At 19.5% G+C, this 22,061-nt stretch overlaps 5 protein-coding genes across 5 annotated transcripts, besides 29 other annotated features; 3 read left to right on the forward strand and 2 right to left on the reverse strand. All coding sequences in view use genetic code 6, as the record gives it.

The window, feature by feature from the left end:
- Positions 1 to 337: 337 nt before the first annotated feature.
- Positions 338 to 5,954, forward strand: IMG5_129360 (hypothetical protein; the record flags this gene model as incomplete). The annotated part of the gene is made up of 12 exons (XM_004032089.1): positions 338 to 389; positions 442 to 977; positions 1,043 to 1,429; positions 1,484 to 1,767; positions 1,954 to 2,294; positions 2,341 to 3,950; positions 4,037 to 4,388; positions 4,466 to 4,558; positions 4,682 to 4,774; positions 4,827 to 5,617; positions 5,673 to 5,773; positions 5,825 to 5,954. Coding segments are annotated over 12 exons (4,770 nt in total), but the record flags the coding sequence as incomplete, so codon positions are not given.
- Positions 4,603 to 4,663: a microsatellite.
- Positions 4,608 to 4,661: a microsatellite.
- Positions 4,610 to 4,661: a microsatellite.
- A 367-nt stretch (positions 5,955 to 6,321) lies between the features above and the next one.
- Positions 6,322 to 6,361: a microsatellite.
- Positions 6,362 to 7,292: 931 nt separating this feature from the next.
- Positions 7,293 to 7,329: a microsatellite.
- Positions 7,330 to 7,367: 38 nt separating this feature from the next.
- Positions 7,368 to 7,468: a microsatellite.
- Positions 7,407 to 7,486: a microsatellite.
- Positions 7,471 to 7,522: a microsatellite.
- Positions 7,523 to 8,621: 1,099 nt separating this feature from the next.
- Positions 8,622 to 8,656: a microsatellite.
- Positions 8,657 to 8,767: 111 nt separating this feature from the next.
- Positions 8,768 to 8,827: a microsatellite.
- Positions 8,787 to 8,858: a microsatellite.
- A 917-nt stretch (positions 8,859 to 9,775) lies between these two features.
- Positions 9,776 to 9,820: a microsatellite.
- Positions 9,805 to 9,865: a microsatellite.
- Positions 9,810 to 9,851: a microsatellite.
- Positions 9,838 to 9,899: a microsatellite.
- Positions 9,900 to 10,802: 903 nt separating this feature from the next.
- Positions 10,803 to 12,423, forward strand: IMG5_129370 (MORN repeat protein; the record flags this gene model as incomplete). The annotated part of the gene is made up of 3 exons (XM_004032090.1): positions 10,803 to 11,490; positions 11,704 to 12,108; positions 12,149 to 12,423. 3 exons carry the CDS (start codon positions 10,803 to 10,805, stop codon positions 12,316 to 12,318), a joined length of 1,263 nt encoding a protein of 420 aa, XP_004032138.1. The 3' UTR covers positions 12,319 to 12,423.
- Positions 12,110 to 12,148: a microsatellite.
- Positions 12,116 to 12,145: a microsatellite.
- Positions 12,401 to 12,472: a microsatellite.
- A 159-nt stretch (positions 12,473 to 12,631) lies between these two features.
- Positions 12,632 to 14,196, reverse strand: IMG5_129380 (hypothetical protein; the record flags this gene model as incomplete). The annotated part of the gene is made up of 5 exons (XM_004032091.1): positions 14,062 to 14,196; positions 13,927 to 14,017; positions 13,185 to 13,876; positions 13,006 to 13,143; positions 12,632 to 12,937 (listed from the first exon to the last, which is right to left on the reverse strand). Exons 1-5 carry the CDS (start codon positions 14,167 to 14,169, stop codon positions 12,632 to 12,634), a joined length of 1,335 nt encoding a protein of 444 aa, XP_004032139.1. The 5' UTR covers positions 14,170 to 14,196.
- Positions 14,197 to 14,359: 163 nt separating this feature from the next.
- Positions 14,360 to 14,401: a microsatellite.
- Positions 14,402 to 14,555: 154 nt separating this feature from the next.
- Positions 14,556 to 15,522, reverse strand: IMG5_129390 (ribosomal RNA processing protein, putative; the record flags this gene model as incomplete). Its single annotated transcript, XM_004032092.1, has 4 exons — positions 15,450 to 15,522; positions 15,288 to 15,382; positions 15,137 to 15,234; positions 14,556 to 15,096 (listed from the first exon to the last, which is right to left on the reverse strand). Exons 2-4 carry the CDS (start codon positions 15,366 to 15,368, stop codon positions 14,556 to 14,558), a joined length of 720 nt encoding a protein of 239 aa, XP_004032140.1. The 5' UTR covers positions 15,369 to 15,382; positions 15,450 to 15,522.
- Positions 15,521 to 15,564: a microsatellite.
- Positions 15,521 to 15,569: a microsatellite.
- Positions 15,570 to 15,932: 363 nt separating this feature from the next.
- Positions 15,933 to 18,521, forward strand: IMG5_129400 (sodium hydrogen exchanger family protein, putative; the record flags this gene model as incomplete). The annotated part of the gene is made up of 6 exons (XM_004032093.1): positions 15,933 to 17,094; positions 17,147 to 17,640; positions 17,685 to 17,893; positions 17,974 to 18,121; positions 18,278 to 18,366; positions 18,480 to 18,521. The coding sequence occupies exons 1-6, from the start codon at positions 15,965 to 15,967 to the stop codon at positions 18,519 to 18,521; spliced, it is 2,112 nt and encodes a 703-aa protein (XP_004032141.1). The 5' UTR covers positions 15,933 to 15,964.
- Positions 17,642 to 17,679: a microsatellite.
- Positions 17,645 to 17,679: a microsatellite.
- Positions 18,522 to 19,888: 1,367 nt separating the features above from the next.
- Positions 19,889 to 19,953: a microsatellite.
- A 132-nt stretch (positions 19,954 to 20,085) lies between these two features.
- Positions 20,086 to 20,114: a microsatellite.
- Positions 20,115 to 20,452: 338 nt separating this feature from the next.
- Positions 20,453 to 20,490: a microsatellite.
- Positions 20,491 to 21,284: 794 nt separating this feature from the next.
- Positions 21,285 to 21,319: a microsatellite.
- A 74-nt stretch (positions 21,320 to 21,393) lies between these two features.
- Positions 21,394 to 21,480: a microsatellite.
- Positions 21,399 to 21,473: a microsatellite.
- Positions 21,481 to 22,061: the final 581 nt, after the last annotated feature.

Here is a 22,061-nt window from a genome sequence, read left to right on the forward strand (position 1 = left end):
AAATCTTTATTTTTAAAATAAAAAAATAACTGTTTTTTAAAAAATAATTACTTTATTTTTAAGTTTTACTTATAATAAATAATTTCAAATTAATAAATATTGAATATAACAAAGTAAAAAAAAAAAGATTTATTGAAAAAATAATTAAGTAAATGAGCTTATAGTAATATATAATAAAAAATAATATTTCTTAGACATATATAAATTTTAATAAAAAATAAGCGATTCTTTTTGTTATAATGGGAGCAAATTTTAATTAATTTATAATGATACTATTGGCTTTTTATAAGGAAGTAAAAAAATATATCATATAATATATAAATTTTAACGAAAAAAGGATCACTTTATTTATGGGATTTAAGTTAACCAAACAAAAAAGATTATATCCAGTAAAACACATATAAATATAAATATATAATTTATAATTTAAAAAAATTATAGTTCTCAAAAAAATGGATTTTAATGTTTTGCTGCTAATCCACGAAAAGGAATTATAGTTTTAACTGAATATGGATTAGATCCAAATGTATATATATATTCATACCCATAAAAAAAGATAATAAAGACTTTAAAAAGTAAAATTCAAAAAAAATGCAAAAATTATATATATTTTATTAGATATTTCATAACTCGAAATTAACCAAATCGATATATCATTTGATGGAAATAGACTTCTTTTTGTTACAGGGGTCCCAAAATATGAAATTCTTATATATGATTTAAAGTTAGATAGATTATTAGAAGGAGAAAATGCAATAGTTCCGGTTAGACACAAATTCATAAAAGCATTATTTTCTCCGGAAAGGGATGATAAATTTGCTATTTTATACCAAAATAATTTAGTTTTATGTGAAATTTTCACATCTTATGAAGCTATAGAAGATGAGGAAGTTTAATTAAGGCATAGAATTTAAAAGTAAAATTTGCTTTCTGAAAATTCTTCTTATAAAGAATTTATATGGGATGAATAAAATAATGTAAATACAAATAAAATATTATGTAACGTACGTATGTAATAATATATATTTTTTTAAAAAAAAAGATTTATTTAGCCGATGGTTTTAATGTATAATATTTGGATGGGTAAACCTTAAAACCTATTCTTCCCTATAATTATGATTGCTAATATCGTCCTGAATTCCTTGTTTTGACTTAAAAACATATTATCGTAGTCTAAGAAAATGGTAAATTTTAATGGCTTTTTAAATATGATAAAGAAAATGAAAATGTTGAAGCCTTAAAGCCTTTTAAAATTGACAAGAATTATACATATAATGACGCGAAAATAGTCCAACTAATGTATAATTAATAATACTCGAAAATATATGTAGGTACAAATGAAGGAAATATAATAATTTTACCTATTGAAGCTGAATCTAATGATATTGATGAAGAAGAAGAATAAGCCGAAAATTAAAATGATAATGATGTAAAAAAGCAATAATATAATTTTAAAAATAATATCATATATTTTTAAAAATAGTAAGATGAATAAGAAAGTATTGATTTAGAAGTTGAAGCTGATAAACTAGGACCTTTTCATGTAGGATCAGTTAGTTTTATCCAAGAATTTCAAAATTCCAATATAGTAGTTTCATGTAGTCAAAATGGCCGTTTATTTTTCTGGGATATTGAAAAAAGAGTATAAATTTCTCAATTTAAAATAAAAGGAGACATTACAAGTGCGGATTTGAGTTAGAATGACTAAGTGCTTGTTTTAGGGTCTTCTAAGGGAGTTATTAGGGTTATTGATATTTTCGATATAAGGTAGATTAGAATTATTAAGATAATTAAAGTTTTTAAAGAAAAAGGCATTTAGTAAGTGAACTTTAGTTAGGATGGGAAATTAATTGCGTGCATTTCGAATAGTTCTAAGAAAACTTTCTTTATTAATGCGTATAAAAATAAATATAATATTATTGGATATATTGCTTTATAAGCTAGTATAAATAGCATTTGCTGGAATAATTGTGCCAAATTGACTGTTCCTACAAATAAAAATGTGCTTTTTATACTCCAAAATTACTTCCTTATTTCTGTTATTGCACCTGATTGCGATTTCGAAACGAAAGATTTAAAATTAGAAAATGAAAATTGTGTCATTTATGCAAGAAAAGTGGATGCTGATTTAACTCTTATTTAGATGCATCCAAATACTGGAGATCTATTTTTAACTGGAAAAGATAAAATTCTTAAAAGATATAAATAGCCGGAAGAGCTTTTGTAAAAAATGGACACTAGAATTAAATAAGGAGGAGTGCCTTTAGAAGAATAAGATGGACATCCTTTGCCCTGTATTTTTATATATTTATTTTTATATAAAAAAAATATGTAAATTAGGTAATGTTATGGTAGTGAATTCTCAATATAATTATTTAATATCAGGAAGTTAGGATGGAACTGTATTTTTAAGAAATCTAGATAAATTATAAGATATATAATAGATAAAAGCCCATAATTGGAAAAACAAAGGTGTATGTTCATTGTGTTTTTCTAAAAAATATAAGATTTTATACACTGGAGGTTACGATGGATCCTTTTTCATTTGGAATTTAGAAAATAGGTTGATGCTCTAGAATTTATAAAATTAACAAAAAAATTAAAGCGAAAATATGTAAGAAATCGAAGATTAAGAAGATGAAAAAGTTAGGTATTACTAAAAAGTACTCGAAGAAGAATTTATAAAATCCCAAAAGGAAATAAGAGAGAAACAAAAGTAAGAAATAATAGGGAATTTAAATTCTATAAAATAAAAATTGCGTAAATTAATTTAAGATAATGAAAATGCTGATGAACTAGAAAAATTAAATAGAGATGAATTTGTTATTGATATTGAAACAAAAAATTAAATTTTGGAAGCTGGAAAATACTAGAGGCAATAATTGAAATCGTTAGCCAAAAGAGAAAATTATAAATAAGAAATTTTACATTAAAAAATAAAAGAAAAAACTTGGGATACTATGAAGGTTTAACTTAAAGGAATTAATGGACTTAAGTCTAATTAACTTTTGTACAATTTCCACATCAGAAATAGAACTGAAGAAGAGCTTTAATAACTTAAGTTTGTTAAGGAATTTAGGAGATTAGAAATTCGAGAAAAAAAATAAAGAAAAGAAAATTCTGTCCCTGAAATTATTCAAATCGAAGATTTTATCAAAAATCCTTCAGAATATATTGTTAATTCTTAACCTGGTAAGTAAAAAATGGTACTTATAGATTATGAAAAAAAAGAAGAAACTAAAGAAGATATTAAAGGACCCCATAAGCCTGGGTAAGGAGGCCCTTTAGGGGGAAGAGCTAGATAAGGTCCTATTATTTCTAAAAAAGACGAAAAAAAAGTAGAAGAAGTGAATGATGAATAGGAAAAGAAAGTCGAAGAAAAAGAAGAGGAAAAAAAAGAAGACGCAGAATTGAATGATTGGGATTATCTTTATGGGGTTATGGAGTTATTTACTAATAACAGGAAGAAAAACTAGATTGTTTTATTGTAAAATATAATATTCAAAATAAAGGAAGAATTTAATAAGGAATTCGATAAAATATAAGTTCTTAGATAAAGCTAGGTGGATTTAATAGCAGAAAAAGTGAAAAGAGTTGAAGAGATATTAAATGAATTGCGCAGAAGTGAGGATTTATTTTAACCGAATGTAAATCTTTTTGAAACTCCGGAAAATATTTTGAAAGTTGATGTCAAGGAAATTCATTTCGAGAAATATTTAACAAGAGAAGAACGTGAAAAAATGGAAAAAGATAGATTAAGGGAAGAAGAAAGAATAAGACTTTTAATGTAAGATGATGCCGGAGTGAGAGCTTTGAAAGATATGATGGCGGGAACTTTAGAAGAAAAGAAGGAGAATTTATTAGATGAAGGTCTTGATTAGGAAGATTGGATGAAAAAACCAGTAGATGAAATGAATGAGGAAGAAAGGGTGAGATTAAAAGAATTTGAGGTAAAAAATAAAGACTGGAAGAAGAAAAAGAGAAGATTAGAAAAAATTTAGAAAATGAACTTAAAAAACTTAAAAATGAAATTTAGGATATTTGTTTGAGATTTGATGAAAAATTATTATTGCTTTTTAGAAAAAAACTCGAATATAATTATAGAGTTTATGAATAGGAATTATATATTACAAGACTTTCTTTGAGTATTTTATAAGAAAAAGACACTATTTACAAAAAAGATGAATATGCTTAAATTATTACAAAATTAGAAGACAAATTGGAACTTTTGAGAATCAATATGGAAAAATTAAGTGAAAAAAGAGATGATGTAGAAGAAAAGAAAAATGGGAAAAATGAAAAGTTTGAAAATTATTTAGGAAAATAAGAATTAATGAAAAAAACTTGGCAGTAAGTTTTCCCTTAAAACAAGAAGGAAGAATAAAAAAGTAAATATAAAAATATAAAAATACACATATATGTAATAAGTATATATATATATATATATTTTTATTATTTTATATAGAACATAATAATAAATCATTTGATGATGCTAAATATAAGAATTATATTTTCTCTTTATTCGCTTTAGATCCTTATATTAGATTATCAAAATAAAGTACTATTTTTTGTTAAATAAATTAATAAACATAGTTTATTATTTTTAAAAATATATATATATATATATATAAATATATATATATATATATTTAAATATATATTTTATGCTTTTTTCTTTTAGATATAAAAAAAATTGTTGATAATTAATTCGAATCTTATATCGATTAAATAAAAGAAATAACCATAAGTTAATTGAATTAATAAAACTTTTCAAGTAAATAAAAAATATACTTTTTAATTAATAAAATAAATGTATATAAATATAGGTGAAGAAACAAAAGAGGAGCATATGAAAAACATAATACAAGCATTATAAACTAAATTTTAATACTAACATGAACTTGAAGAACTTAAATAAAATTTTGAATAAATTAGCAATTCAATTTTATTCTTTTCAGATTAGTAAAACGAATTAGGTAATTTTTATTTTATTTAAAAATAGTTATAAAATAAAAAAAATAAAGAATAATAGTTATATGAATGTATTGAAGAAAGAAAAGCAGTTGAACATCATTTAGAAAAATGCAAATCTAATATTGAAATATTATTTAGATTTAAATAAGGATATGTAGAAATTCCTTACGATACAGTAGTTCCGAAATTATAAGATGCCATCTTAATACACAAAGATGCAATTTTATCGAAGAATAAAGATATTGAATAAGAAGGAGCTGAAAAAATATAACTAATGAATTAAATTAAAGATATTAAATTAACTGTGGCTGAATTAGATTACGAATTAAAAAAAAAAGACATTGAAATAGAATAATATATTTGCTAAACGCGAGAAGTTTAACTTTTGAGAGTAAAAAAAGAAATGTAAATTGCTTTAGCAAAATAAGATACTAAAATTAATGAAGTAAATATATAATAATATTTTAATTTTTTTTAAAAAAATAATATAAAAAAGTATGCTCTTAAAAATTTATAAGATTAAATAGATATGCTTAGATAAGCAACAGATAAAAGAATTGGAATTTATGACAAAAAATGTAAAAAAATAGAAGAACAAATAGAATTTATTAGAAGAGAAAATGAACAATTAAGAGCCTAAGGTGTCAGTTTAAAGGTAAAAATATTATATACTAATTAATTTATATTTTTTTAAATAGAATACAGTATAAACAGAAGAAAAGTTTTCTGCTACTTTCAAGAAAAATGCACCAGGTACAGCTGATGACTAAACTGATATTGATTCGTTTGATAAATTTAAGTATTTTTTTTATTTAAATTTATTATTATACCTATTTTTTTTAAATGAAAGATAAATTGCAATTAATAGAAGTTTATATACTAAAGTAAAAAGATAAACAGAAGAAATCGAATTATTAAGGGAAGAGTTAGGAAAATTAAAAGCAAGAACTTTTGCTAATTTCTCGAATGTTTAAAAATGATAAAAGCAAAAAAAAAAACATTAACAAAAAATATTATTATTTTATAAAATTATGCATCTTAATAAATATATTTATATATTAAATTAAGTTCTTTTATTTTATAAAAAATAAATAAAAATTTTTAATATTAAAAATAATTGTTTAACTAATTAAAACTATAAAAAAATCTTGCTAAAAATTTAAATTTAAATTTTTTACCTAAACTAAAAATGAACTATAATAATAAAAATTTAAATGAAATTGATTAAAAACAAAACTAAGTTGATGGATAATCCTTTTTATTTAATAATCAAAAATTTAAATAATAAATTTAAAATCAGTTTGAATTGTAATAAAGCCAATATGAAGATAGTTAAATAAACTTTAAATAAACTTAAAAATAATAATTATAAATTAATAAAAAATAAGTAATCTAATAAGACAATGATATTTTTATATAAGTTAATTTTGATTATACATTTTAAAATTTTATAAACAAAGATCCTTAAAAAGATTAGAATATTATTGATAGTTTAAATCCAAATTAATAAAACAGCTTAAATTAAATATATATTTAATAATAATAATATTATCCAAATTTTTAAAATAGTAACAAAGAAGCTTAAATTTAATAATAAAACTTAAAAAAAGTAAGCTATTAAGAGTAAATAAATATAAAATTAATAATTTTAACAAAATTTTAAATTTTAAAAATAAAGTTTAAATGAATAGAGTGTCATATAAAAAAAATTAGCCAATTAAATAGAAAAAGTTAATATAAATAATAATTTATAGAATAATGCTAATACTATAATGATTAACGATCTTTCAAATTTTATTTAATCAAAAAACTAATAATTAAAATTTATTAATGAAATAGATGAAGACGATAAGGATGTTATTTTATGTGAAAGTTCAGAATAAAAAGTTAAAGAAAAGTAGTTTTTGCAAAAAACAGAATAAAACTTTGAACATTTAATGAGTGTTTTTTCTTTGAAAAATTAATAAATAAATTTATTCCATATTGCTTTTTAAAAATATTTTTTAAACGGAATAAATAAAAAGAGTTTTTAAAAAACATAAGAATGTAAATTTTCGAAAAACTATTATGTATAATAACATGATCCATATAAAACAGTAAAATTAAATATTATTAGATCAAAATTTTATGATAAAAAAAGAGATCCAAGAATAAATAAATAGTAATGATAAATTTGGTATTATAATATTAATTATATGTATTCATAATTAAAATATAAAAAATATATTATAAATAAAAATTTTTAAAGAATAGCATTATTATAATTTAAATTATATTTAAAATGTTTAATTAAATAAGAAATTATTTTTAATTCTATTATAAAAATAAATATATATAATAAAAGATAAATTATATGTATATTATCATAAATTCATAATAATATACGATAAACAAAATATTATAATAGTATAATTATTAATAGATTATTAGAAATATATATATATATATATTATATATTATATATTTTATATATATATATTTATATATATATATAAAAATTCATATATATATACTTTTTAATACAATTATATATAAATATTCTTAAATAAAATAATTAATAAAATATATTGTTAATATTATTAAAACATTTTATAAAGAAAATGTATTATTATTTATAAATAAAATAAAAATTAGTTAAATATAAATAATACTATAAATTTTATTTATTAAATTATAAAATTATATATAAAAAGGTAATTTTATTTTATATATAATAAAATATATTTTTTTACTATAAAAATTTCTATCAAATAAATCCTTTTATCTAAACTTTATAATGATTAATAACAATAGAGAAAATAGCTTAGGTTAATGTATGTATTTAAATGATGAGAAACAATATAAAGATCCAGCAACAATATTTCATTCTCCCTATTGTAGAGGTAAAAAAGATATTAATTTTAGTAATCCTTCTTTTATGAGCTCTGATGTTTTTTATCCTCAATAATATAAGTAAGCAAATTTAAAAACATCAATAACTCCTAAAAGGCCTAATATTACATACGAATAAGATTAATTTTAAAAATAAAAAAGGAATTAAATAGATAAATTAGCACAAAATAAATTTTCATCAACAAAAAAGCGGTATTCACATAGTTATTTAAGTGACTATAGAGACTATATAAATAATAATTAAAATTAAAGATTTAATAATAAATCTTTAACCCCTAAAAATTTAGTCTAAAACTAATTAAATGATTCGGACATAAAGAGTAAATATTCTTAATAATAAATTGGCATATAACCTAATAAATAATATTAAATATAAAATTAGTAAAATTTTATAAACCAAAGTAATTATAACAATAATGGAAATAACGAATTTAAAAAATAAAGTAACAATTAAATTAATATGTATCCTAATATTTAATAGTAATAAAATAAGAATACAAATTTCAAATTGTATCCATTATAATAGCAATAATATTAATAAGAATAATAATAAAAATAAAGTAAAAAAATAATAAAATACGATTAAAATAATAAATCTAAATTAAATTCAAGTGCATAATCAATATAATTAACTCCAAATAGAATAAATAATGGCTAAAATACGATTGATAATGAAGATTAATCATGTAAATCAAATAAATAATTTGTTTCTTAACTAGTTTGTAATAATTGTATTAATAAAAATATGATTGAAGAAAAAAAAGAAAAATAAAAATTAGAAAAATAAAAAGAAATTGAAGAAAACTAAATCTATTTTAAAGCTGTTTAGAATGATATGAAAAAATAATTTTTATAAAAATAAAAAGAAGATGAAATGGCTAAATTATAATTTATTTAAGATATTAAAAAATAAGTTTAAGAAAAAATTATTAAATAAAATTAAGAAAAATAAAAATTAAAAAATTTTAACGTAGAATTAAATAAATAAAAATAACAAGAAGAGATATAATCACTAATGTAAAGAGAATAAGAAAAAAAAATACATTAAAATTATTTATATTAATAGTATAAAAATCAAATAAATCAAAAAATTTAAAAAGAAAATTAATCTAAACTTGCTGAATAAATATATATGTAAAAAATATACAAAGAGGAATAATAAAAACAAATGCATGAAAATACACTAAAAGAAGCCATTGAATTACATAAATAAACATAATTTAGAAATTAACTTAATCAATAAATTCTATAAAAAGAATAAGAAAAAAAATAAAAATAATAAGAAGATATTGAATTTTATTAAATTTAAAATGGACTTATTAATGATCATAATTAAAAGGTTATTTAATGTAAATATATTATTATTTATTAATTATAAAATAATAAAGAGTTTCGAAAGATCTAATGAATAAAAAGAAAAATAACTAAAAGAATTCAGATTTTAAATAAATTAATAAGAAAACCTTAAAAAATAAAAATAGGTATATTTATTTAACTTTAAAAAAAGAATTAAAATTTAATATTTTTATTTAAAATGAATAGAAACTTATTGATGAAGAAAATAAAAAGCTTTAATTTTATTATGAAGCAATAAAAAATTAAGAAAAATAAATTGAATAATAAAGAATTTAAATTTAAAAAGAGGAAAAGGAAAAATTAATTTAATAAATCTAGAAATAAATTTAATTTAAATAATAAATGAATTAAAAGAAATAAAACGAAGAAAAAAACTTTGAATAGATGGTAATAGATTAAAACTAAAAAGAGATAGAATAATTAAAAAATGAATTAAAAAATTGTGATCAATGCCACCATAAATATCCTGAAAATAATTTAAATAAATTAAAACTATATAATTAAAAAAAATGAATAAAAGAAATTTTAAATATAAATATATTAATATTTATAGTTTTATATTGAAAAAAAAAATATTTTAAATTAAATAAAAATATATATATTTTTTAAAAAGTAATATATTATTTAAATATAAATAATATATATATATATATATTTATATATATATATATATATATGTAAACTTATAATTAATATAATTAATTTCAATATATTACTGTTTTTTTTTATATTTTAGAATTATTTAATATACATAAATTTTTTAATTTTATTTATTTTTAAAATTTTATTAAAATTAAACTATATAATTAAATGGGAAACTTATGTTGTGGTACTATACAGGACCATTAATCTGCTTTATATTCAGAATAAATTTATGACATAACATTAAAAGATTTATAAGAAATTGAATTAAATTAATAATCTTTTGAAAAATGTACTAAAACAAAAAAATTATCTTTTAAAACAACAAAATATAAAAAGCTTAAAAAAATTCATTTTAATTTACAGAAAACTCCTAAGAAATATAGCAAATAATAGCTAAAAACGACGAACTAAAGGAAAAAACATTTGATAATGCCTCTAAATTCAAAAACATGTTAAACTATTATTCTTTAATAAGTTAAAAAATCTCTATAATTGAATGGATTATAAGCCATCTAACTCTTTCAATATATATTCCTAATTTTATGAAAGAAATAAAATCGAATATATGGACAATATATAACTAAATGTAAATTTTTCGATCTTTTTATTGCAGAATGTAGCTTGATAAGGATATTTTTTCGAATTTATATTGCATTGATGACCTATATGAATTCTTAAAAGAATTAATTGAGGATAAATATTCAGATAATAATAATAATATAGTGAACTATCCTAATCTTTTCATTGAATTGGAATGTAATACGGAAACTTCTAGTCAAATAAATTCACATGAACAAATATTAATTATAAATAATAACTTATAAAAATTAAAAGCTTTTTTTAATATTTATTGTTAAGTTAATAATTTTTCAACCACTTAGAACTATTTGTAAGAAACTTTGGGAAATTCGAAAGTGTTTAATTTATGGGTTTAAATGTTTCCTTTTGCACATGAAGTTCCAGTTTAAGAATTTTGTTGTTGTTATGGCAGTTTATGTAATGTTCCTGAAGAATTAATTTAATAGATTATATAAAAAAATTTACTTCCGAATACATAGGTGATAGATGCTTTCGAATTTTTACTTTTTGTTGATTAATACATTTTTTTTTTTGATGAAAATGGTAAAATAAAAGAAAACTAAATTTAAAATTTGTCAAAAATTTTTAGTGATAAAAAACATTTCGGACCTTTAAAAATCGCCAAAAATACATATATTTTTTATCCTTCAGGAGTAATTTTTTAAGGTACATTGGATTCAAAAGGTTTTAAATAGGGTTTAGGGAAATTATCTAAAGAAGATATTTATATTTTTGAAGGGGAATTTTAGGATGACTTGGCTATAAATAAAGGGAAGGAAACAAAAAATAATTGCGAATATATAGGAGATTTCAAAAACGGTTTATACCATGGTTTTGGTGTTTTGAAATTTCCAAATGGAAGGGTTTATAAGGGAAAATTTTATGAGCATTAATATAATGGGTTGGGGGAGCTTTTGAATGAAGATGGAATTCTATATGTTGGTGATTGGAGCTTTGGAAATTTGAAAGAAGGAAAAATTATTTATTAGGATAATTCCTATTATTAAGGAGAATTGAAGAATATTTATTTTAGAAATGGAGAAGGTAAATATTACAATTCAAAAGGGAATATTATTTTTAATGGAATTTGGAAAGACGACTTTCCGGTTTAGTGCAAATTTTTTAGTGCTTTAAAAGAGGATAAGCTTATTTTTGAAGGAAATTTTAATCAGTTTCATATTTCGGGCTTAGGTGTTAAATATTATGAAGAGGGAGTTTATACAGGATATTTTTTATAAGATTGTAAAGTCTAAAAAGGTACTGTTTAGTATTTAAATGGTAGCAAGTTTGAGGGTTTTTGGGTTAATGATATGTAGATCAATGGAACATTTTTTTACGATATGAAGATTTTGGAATATTTTTATAAAGGAGATTTCATAAATGGGGTCCCATAAGGAAATGGGGTATTTTAGTATCCTTCTGGAGGAAATTATGAAGGGGAGGTTAAAAATGGATAAAGAGAAGGGTTTGGGATTTATGTTTATGCGAATAAAAATAAATATATAGGGCATTGGGTTGGTAATAATTAGGAGGGGGACGGAAAATTTTACTTTTTGGAAAAAGATGCCAATTATGGAGATGTTTATAGTGGATAATTTTCAAAAGGTAAATTTTAAGGGTTTGGGTAGTATATTTATGGTAAATCAGGGAAACAATATATAGGTTTAGTTTTTTTTATTTTTTATTTTTTTATGTTTTTTAGGATATTGGTAAAAAGATAAATGGCATGGAAATGGAAAAATTATTGGAAAAGATGGAAATATACTAAAAATTGGATTTTGGTAAAAAGATAAGTTTTTTAAATAAATTAATGAAAAAAATCTTGGATTTCCTGAAGGGTGGGAAAAATATATTGTTAAACTTAATTAATGAAAAATAATGAAAAAGTTTTATTGAAGAAGATATCTTATTTTAAATTATATAAAAAAAAAGATGCTTTCTTATCACTTTTATGTAAAAAAATACTTTTTGATTATAACATATATAAAAAAATTACTTATTGACTATAAAATATATAATAAAATTAAATTTGTTTAAAAATATATTGTTTATTATATAATTTATTTTTATTATAATTTTTAATATATTTTATTTTAAAAGTTTATCTTAATAAATACGTAAGATAATTATTATTTTTTGTTTATAAAATTGTATTGATAAACAGTAAATTAAATAATTATTTATTTCATTTATCTTTTTTGGCTTTCCATTCTAACAATTTATATATATCTTTATCACTATTTTTAACAATTTCAATATACTTATCTATGATAAATCTTTTGTTATAAAAATAAAAATTAAAAAAATTACCTATAGTAGCATTAGATTTAGCAATACCCAAAGTAACCCTTGCCCTATCTACTAACTTCCTATCTTTTTTATCAGGCTTTTCAGTTCTTGCGCCATCAAAATGTTATTTATAATATTCTAAAGATTTCGGAACATTTCCTTTTTATGCATAAAGTGTAGCCAAATGTAAAGCAGCATCAGACTATTTTTTTTTTTTTAAAATAAAATTAATTTTTTTAAAATAAATTTTAAAATCTAAAAGAATATTACTTAAGAATTATTTAAATGTAATTTTTCAGCATGTTCTATGTATTTTTCTAAATGGATTTAAGCATCATCATTAGCATTCATTTTTAAATAACATTTAGCTAAAGCAGCATGTGCTTCCATTTGTCTTTATTTTCCTTCCTTTTTTATATATACATATATTTTTCATTTTTTAAATAAACTTCTGAATTCATTGGTTAGTAAATTTCAAGATATTTTTTTTAGAAATCAATAGATCTTTAATAATTGCCTATTTTATAATAAAGAAGTCCTATTTTATGACAAATATTTCCTTCATCTTCTTCTTTATCTGCCTTTTTGGCTACATCTAGACATTTTTCATAATAATATAAGGCATTTGAGATGTTTTCGCTTTCCCCTTTTTCAAAATTTTAAGCTACCTTATGGTAAATTTAAATTAATTCTTTTGAAATTAATTCTACTATAGATTACTAATCAATAGCTTCGGCATCAGCCAAACTTTTTTCTAAAATTTCAATGGCTTCTGGCGTTTTATTTTACCTATCAAAACATTTACCATAACCCAATTTTCCTTTTCCTTCCGAAATTTTATCTTCGCTATCTTTAGATATAGAAATGCATCTTTTGTAAAAAAATTAAGCTGTTTTGTAATCTTAGAAATTATCAAAGAAATTTTCGGCGAGTTTAAAATAACCTTCTATAGCAGAAGATTTATCACTGTAAATATACTTTGTGGCATCTTCAGCTTCTATCAAATCTTTTTTTAAACTTAATAATTTATCCTCTTACTATTCCAAAAGCATACTTGTTGTATATCTCTCTAAATTATCACTATCTTAGGGAGTTTATGTGATATAGAAAAAATCTATAAATGATTGTACATATCCTTCCTCTAATTTTTTATTTTAATTTTTTTAATAATAATTTTTTTTAAATTTTAACTTAGTATATCCATTGCTAATGTTTGCTTATTCACTTTTCCAGTAAATTATATTTCTTCATCATTTCCAACTTATTCGACGGTTTGTTTTCCCTTTTATTTATTTTCAAAATTAAATTTGTGAGCTTTTTTTTTACTTTTCCATGCTTTTTTTAATGTATACTTATTTAAATATTTTCTTATTATTCGCCATGCATACTAATAATATCATTATTTGTTTTTTGATTTGTCTTTTTTTATGGCATTTTTACTGGCGCAAACTTTTTTTCACGCTTTTTTTTTATATAGTTGAAAAAAAAAAAATATATATTTTATTATTTTACACTTGCCATTTTTTTTATGTTGAATTTAATTTTTTTATTTATTTTTTTAATTTAAAAAATAAAATATTATAAACTCAGTTATATTTATTTTTAATAAAGATAATTAATTATATATTTTATCAACTTTTTTTATTTTATAAACTATTTTTTATTTAATTTTTTTTTATATTTTTGCTTTTTATTTATAATTTTTATAATTCTTAAAAAAAAAGCCATACATCTATTCATATAAAAATTGATTAAATTATGTAATTTTAAATTATAAAACTTACTTATGTTTAAAGCAAAAATGTAAAAATTAAAAAATATCATCTTTTCTTATAAATGCAAGGTTTTAATAAAATTTAAGAAACTTACAAAAGATTTTTAACATGTTCTCTTGGAAACTTTTATCTTAAACTTTTTATGAAAATCTGATTTAATTTTTCTACTTTTGTTTATAATGTATGGTTTTTTTAATCTAAATCAGATATTTTTAGAAAAATCAAAAAACAAAAATAACTATTTGGAACATTTTTCCTAACTAATTTAAAACCTAAATTTTCAATCATTTAAATAAATAAGTCCATATTAGTTATTCTTGAATTAACTTCAGTAATCATTAAATGTCCTTTTTATTTTAAAAGTCTTTTAGCTTCTGTTAAAAACTCTATATAATTAGTTCCCATTAAAGCTAAACAAAAAACAACTACATCACAAAATTCATTTTCTAAAGGAATATTTCTACTGTCTGCAACCTAAATAAAATCTTTATGTGAACATAAATCAAAGCTATATATTTTTTTTTTATTTTCATTTTGGAAATTTTCATAAAGTAATCCATCACCACATCCTAAATCAGCTATAACTCTAAAATTATAATTAAAACATATATTTATTAATTAATTACGCATTTTTATAAATTTAATTATTTGATATTTCATTTATAATTATGTCAATTGGTTTTTCTGACCATTTTTTAATTTAGCTTTAAAATCCTTTATGATACTATTAAATAATATATGAAGTTTTATTTTATTTATTAAAATATATATTTAAACTAATAAAAAATCTTCTTAATTATCTGAAAAATGCTTTGCTGATTCTTGACTTGATTTTGTATAAAAATATTCGTTAATCATTCGGAATTTAGATCCTTTTAATATAATTTTAAAAATTTAAACTCTTATTTGTATAACCGAATAATTATTTTCTTTTGTTACCAATTAAATTTTCATCCACTCTATTTTTTAGATTGTTTTTTTATTAATATTTTTATTTTTTCTTATTTTAGTTTTAATTAATTTAATTATTTTAATTATCTTAAACATTTTAATTTAATTGATAATTTTTTCTTTTTTTAATAAATGTTTAACAGTTTTAATTTTAATGTTTTATTTGATGTCCTTATTTATTATTGTTTCCAAAAGATATTTTATTAAACATTGTTAAATCAAACTATTTTTTATAAAATATTAATTTTTATACTCTGAGTAAATAAAAAAATATTTATTTATTTATGTAAAAATATTTTTATTAAAAAATATAATTATATATTATACAAAATAACAATTATTTATTTTAAAAAGAAATCATATATAATAGTTTATTTTATAAAAAAAGCATAAAACATAAATAAATGGACTCTCTTCTTTTAATATTTTTTATTTTTTTTTGCCTATTAATTGGTACATTATTACGAGAAATAAACAAAAAAACTAAATTTCCATATAATCCGATGCTAATAATTTCCGGCATATTTTTAGGCTATTTTTACACATAAATTGGTATTATAGGAGAAGCCACATAAATAATACTTGAGATAAATCCACATGTAATCCAATAAGTTTTTATTCCCATACTTATATTCGAAAGTGGATTTAATACTGACATATATATATTTAAACGATCTTTTATAAACATTTTTATTCTTGCTGTTCCAGGAGTACTAATAAATGCAATTTTATTAGCTTTTACATTAAAAATAATACTCAATTATGACTAAGAAATATCATGGTCAGCTGCATTTACAATAGGCTGTATTTTGTGTGCCACTGATCATCTTTCTATAATAAAAATTTTAAAACAATTAGGTTCGTCTATAAGACTATATACATTAATTCAAGGTGAAAGTCTTCTCAATTATGGAACCGCAATGACTTTTTATTAACTTTTTTTAAATATAGAAAAAAATACGTAGAATTCTTTTTAAGAATTAACAATTACTTTTTTTAGATAAATAATAGGGGGACCACTTTTAGGTATTTTTGCAGGATTAATAGGTTCATTTTGGATTCGAAAAATTATAAGAGATGATGTACTTACTTCATGTGTGACTTTTATAACATGTTATATTTGTTTTTATATTGCCGAGTTTACTTTTTTGGGTGTTTCGGGTATTTTAGCAGTAGTTTTTTTGGGACTCTTTATGAGTGCTTATGGAAAGACGAAGATCTATCCAGAAAGTGAGCATGCTGTACATACAATTTGGTCATTTGTATAATATGTATGCGAAACTTTAATATTTATTTTTTCTGGAATAATAATTTCATTTGAAATGATTGGTCATTCGACAATTCATTTAGATGATTGGATAAAATTACTAATATTTTATATTATAATGATTTTTACTAGATATTTAATGATTATGTGTTTTTACCCTTTTCTTAAAATATTAGGCTTTGGAATTTCTAAAGAAGAAGTATATGCACTTGTTTGGACAGGTTTGAGAGGTGTTATTGGTTTGACACTTTCTCTTATGGTTATGGTAGATGATAATATAGGAAATGTTAGATTTAAATAGCTTACGATGTTTTATATGGCAGGGATAGCAAGTCTTACTTTAATTATAAATGGAACAACTTGTGGGTTTTTTTTTTTTTAAAAAAAATATTATATTATTGAGCATGTATTTAATTAGGTTTGTGCTTAAAAAGTTGAATTTGATTTAAATTCCTCATATTAGGAAAAGAATATTGCATAATTCTTTAAAGGAATTAGTTATTAGTTGTACTGAAAAAGAAAAAAAGCTAAAAATTAACACTTATCTCTAACTGGCAGATTGGGATAAAATAGAATCAATGTCTGGTTTATAGGATATTAAAGATAATATTTAAAGACAAGAATAGAATATCAAAAATTATAATAGAAAGTCATCTTATACTGGATTTAATGATGTTGATATTTTAACTGAAATTCGTTTTAAATTTTTAAGAAATCTAAAAAGACTTTGTTGGGAATATTATGATAAATCTTAAACCAGTTCATAAGCAGCGAATTTATTAGAAGAAAGTATAAATATATAATTAGAAAATACAAAAAAGCCTTTATAATTATGGGATATCATATACATGAATTTTATAAATTATAAAATAATTTAATTTATGTTTGCAATTAATAATTTACCTCTAATTGGTATTTTTACAAAAAAAATATTTTATAAAAATAAATATTAAAAGGAAGAATTGCTAAGAAATATTTAACACATCATCTTGCTTTTATTTATGAAGTATCTACTACATTTATAATAATTGGAAATTAAATACAAGAAGTTTAAAAAGAATTACCTTTAAGAAAAGATTTTCTAAATACAGTTCATCATGAATTGTAATTTAATATAAACCAAGCCAAGAAATACATATCGGAACTTTCGAACAATTTTTCTGAAGTAATAAAAGCTATTCATACTAAAAGAGCAGCTTTCAACCTTATTTAATTCTAAAAAAAATTTTAAATAAATATATTAAGAACGGATATATAGACAAAGAAGACTACAATAATGTGTAAAAAAAAGTAGATTAAAATTAAATTTTATTAGAAAATATGACTTTCGAATGGTCTATCCCTACGTTTTAATAATTTATGTTATAATTTCCTTTTTTTAGTTCTCTTACAAGTAATTAGTTAAAAAATTTGTAAGATACTTCTAAAAAAGAAACTTTTCTATTAGGATAAAAATTATATGAAAAAAATAAACCTTTTGATGGAATCTATATTATTACAGCAGGAAATGTAATAGATAAATTAAGTTTAGATTATTCTTTAAATATAGGAATCGGGGGTATTTTAAATTTTGCAAATTGCACTCTAATGAATAATTAAATGTCTGTTTCTACTGCAATTGCTTCAATAGAAACAAATGTAATTTTATTACCTTTTAGTATTTTTAAATAAATTATGGAAGAGAACTTTATTTTCTAAACTAAAATATATCTCAGATCGATTATTTATTTCGTTAAATTATATGATGAAAGGGCAGGCCCTTTGAAAAATATGGAAGAAAACAATCTAAATGAATATTGTTTAAGATCGTAATTTTATATATTAAGTAATAACTAAGTTATTTATCTTGAAAGTGGAGGTTATATTATAAATGGAGGGATAGAGTTGGTTAATGTATTGGAACGATCAAAGTTTCATTAAATATCTGATTATACTTATATTCCTCCTTGTAATAAGTAGTATAGAGCTATTAAATAAACTTACTTGTTTAAATTCGAAATAGAATATTTAGATAGAAACTCTTACTAAGAACAAGCAATTGTTAACAAAAATAATGATTTTAATTATGAGTTTTAAAATGAGAAATACAGTGAACAACTTTTAAAAAATTCATATGACACATAAAATTACTGAAATAACAAATATTATTTAATCTAATAATAAAGTAAAAAAATAATTAAAATTTATCAAAAGTATTATATATAATAAAACTGTTTTTTAAATCTTCATTTTTATTTAATTTTAATTTTATGTTTTTGTAATTAATATTAAAATTTTTAATTTTTTTTTTTTTAGAAAAATATTTTATAAATTTTGATTAATTGCATATTTTATTTTATTTAATATGGAATTTATAAAAAATGGTTTTGCCAAAAAAAGCTTAATCAACTTAAATATTTAGCATTTATCAAATCTTTATCTTTTATAAAATCCTATTGTAAAATTAAAATGACGATTAAAAGGTAAATTAAAAATATTATTTATAATAATAGTTTTTTATTTTTAAACAAAAAAAATATAAATATTATTATATTTTTATAAAAATGAAGATATATTTACTGGTTTTAGTATTTACTTTTACTATTTTAGCAAATAAAATTGAAACTACTAATTAATTAGTTTACAAATATAAAAATAAATAAGAAGAATAAATAAATATATAGATTTAACAATATATTACTATTTTTGTAAATATGTTAATTATTTGCTTAAAACAATTCAATTAAAAAAATTGTAAAACATACTAAAGGTAAGAATATAATATATTAATTTTTCTTCATATTTCATAAAAGACGTTTAAACGATTTTTATCGTCATTGTAGACGTGTAAATAATTGTATTGGTAAAGAAAAATTATAAGTAAAATTATTTTTATTTATTCATATCTTAAGTATTTTAAAAAGAATTTTTTATTATGTTTTGTAAATATTTTAACTTAAAAATAATTTAATTTTTTAATGCTTATTTTCAAAAAGTTTTTTGTAAAAGTAACTTGACTGACAATGTTCCTATTATGAATATTTTTGCTGAAAATAAACATAGCAAATAATTATTATTACTTTTTTTTATTATATGCATATTAATTATCTTTTTTCTCTTAGGTTTTGTGTATAAACTATAAATTTTCCATTTATTTTTTGGTTAAAAATAACATAACTATATAAAAGTATATTTTAAATTAGAGATAAAAATAATAAAAGTTTATTATAATTTAGAATGAAAATATTTCAATATCAATTAATAACGAAAATAAATAATCAGAAAAAATATGAATAAAAATAAAATTATATGTAATAATATTAATAACTTTACATATAAGTAATATAATTATTAATAAAAATTAAATATTTCCTTTTAAATATAATATAATATAATATAATATAATAAAAAATCACCCATTTAATTTTAGTTATGAATAGTCGTGATTATAAGAAAGTAATTCTACCAAAAAATAAAAGTAATATAGATGTTTTTAAAGAAAATTTATAGTTAAATAAACTAAATATATTATTTTAACCTAGTATGACAAAAAGCTCAAAATTTTAAAAATATTAAGAAAAAATAATGTATATTTCAATTAAAAATAGTTTAGTTATCAAGATAATACAAATTTATTAGGTAATAAAATTAAAACGATAAAACAAACTATTTAAATAAAAATTAAATAAACAAATAATTGAATTTTTTGCCTTTAATTTAAATTTAAATTTATTTTAGTTAGTTCTTATTATAAATGTTATTTTATTAAAATTTTATTTTATTTTTTATGTAAAAAAATTACAATTAAAATAATTTTTTTTTTACTTTGAATTTTTAAATATTATTATTAAAAATATTCTTTAATTAAAATAAAAAAGGATAACAATTAAACAAAAATAAAAAAAGATTTAAAAATGGATACAATCATAAAATCATTTGAAGCATAAAAATAACTTCAAAAGAAATATTTAGAAAGCAAATAAATAATTTAATTCGATGACGAAAAATATCATTTAAAAGACGAAACTGAACAAAATATAAACGAAAAGCTAATGAGAAAAGAACTTACAAATTTAGGTTTTATAAATTTATAAAGGCTCCCTTATTGCAGCGAAAACGGTATATATTTATCAGCTAAAGATAAGAAAACATCATTACGATATGCTATTAAAGGTATAAAAATAAGTGAAAATAAAATTGTTAATTAGTATAACCTTGATATTGCAAAATAAGAAGAATTAAATTTACTTTATTGTGACAGTCCTTATATTATTAAATGTTTTGGTTCAATTTAAGGAAAGGATTTTTATTATCTTAAATTGGAAGAATGTTTAGCTTCTTTGGCTTCAGTTTAAGAACCTTTTAATGAAAATTCATTTATTAAATACGCTTCAGAAGTTACAAACGGTTTAGCCTATTTACATACAAGAAAAATTATTATTTCAAATTTTAAGTATAATCAAGTACTTATTAATTAATAAGGAGTTGCTATTTTGAGTATTTTTTAATAAATAATTATAACATCTAAAAAATATTTTTTTAAAAAAATTATTTAAAAAAAGGTGATATATATTATGAATAATTAATTTCTTCACAATAATAATCTTCTTCAAAGGTAAGATAATAATTATAGTTAATTCCTTCTAAACTAAAACAAACTTAATAACAATTGAAAGAATAGCAATAAAAAGTAATAATAATAATAATAATAATAATAAAGAGAATAATAATAATAAAAAGAACAATAATAAAAGGAATAATAATAAAAAGAATTGTAAGTTGAAGAAAAAAGAGTTTTGAAACATATATTTAAGATGAGCAAGAAGCTTATTTTATTCAAAAACAAAGTAAAAAAATAATTGTTTTGCACTTGGTAAAATTTTATATTAAATGTTATGCGGAGACGTAAAAGCATAAGAAATTAATTAGTCTTAACCTTTTTATATTGATTATATTGAATAAATACATAACTTTAAATATAAATAACAAATTAATTATGTAGTATTAGGGCTTCTTTAACATAATTAAAAAAAAAGAATTAATTCTCAAGCTGCTTCTATAGTTCTAAATAATATTTATTTTTATGAAATTAGTAGATTTAATTATTATATAGATAATGAATAACAGTAATCCTTAAATGCTAATAAAAATATTGAATTTATAGAAGTTTAGAATAGACGATATATCCCTGTAATTTCTAAACAAAGAAAATCTATTCATAGATAAGAAGAAATAGAATATAATACAAGAAGGGATGAAGGAAGTTTCATAAAAGATAATTCAAGCAGTCATAAAAAATCACCTAATGATGATAATAGGCATAAGTAATAAAACAACATTAAAGATAAAAGACT

Source organism: Ichthyophthirius multifiliis (assembly GCF_000220395.1).
Source record: "Ichthyophthirius multifiliis unplaced genomic scaffold scaff_1120509251017, whole genome shotgun sequence".
Taxonomy (NCBI): domain Eukaryota; phylum Ciliophora; class Oligohymenophorea; order Hymenostomatida; genus Ichthyophthirius; species Ichthyophthirius multifiliis.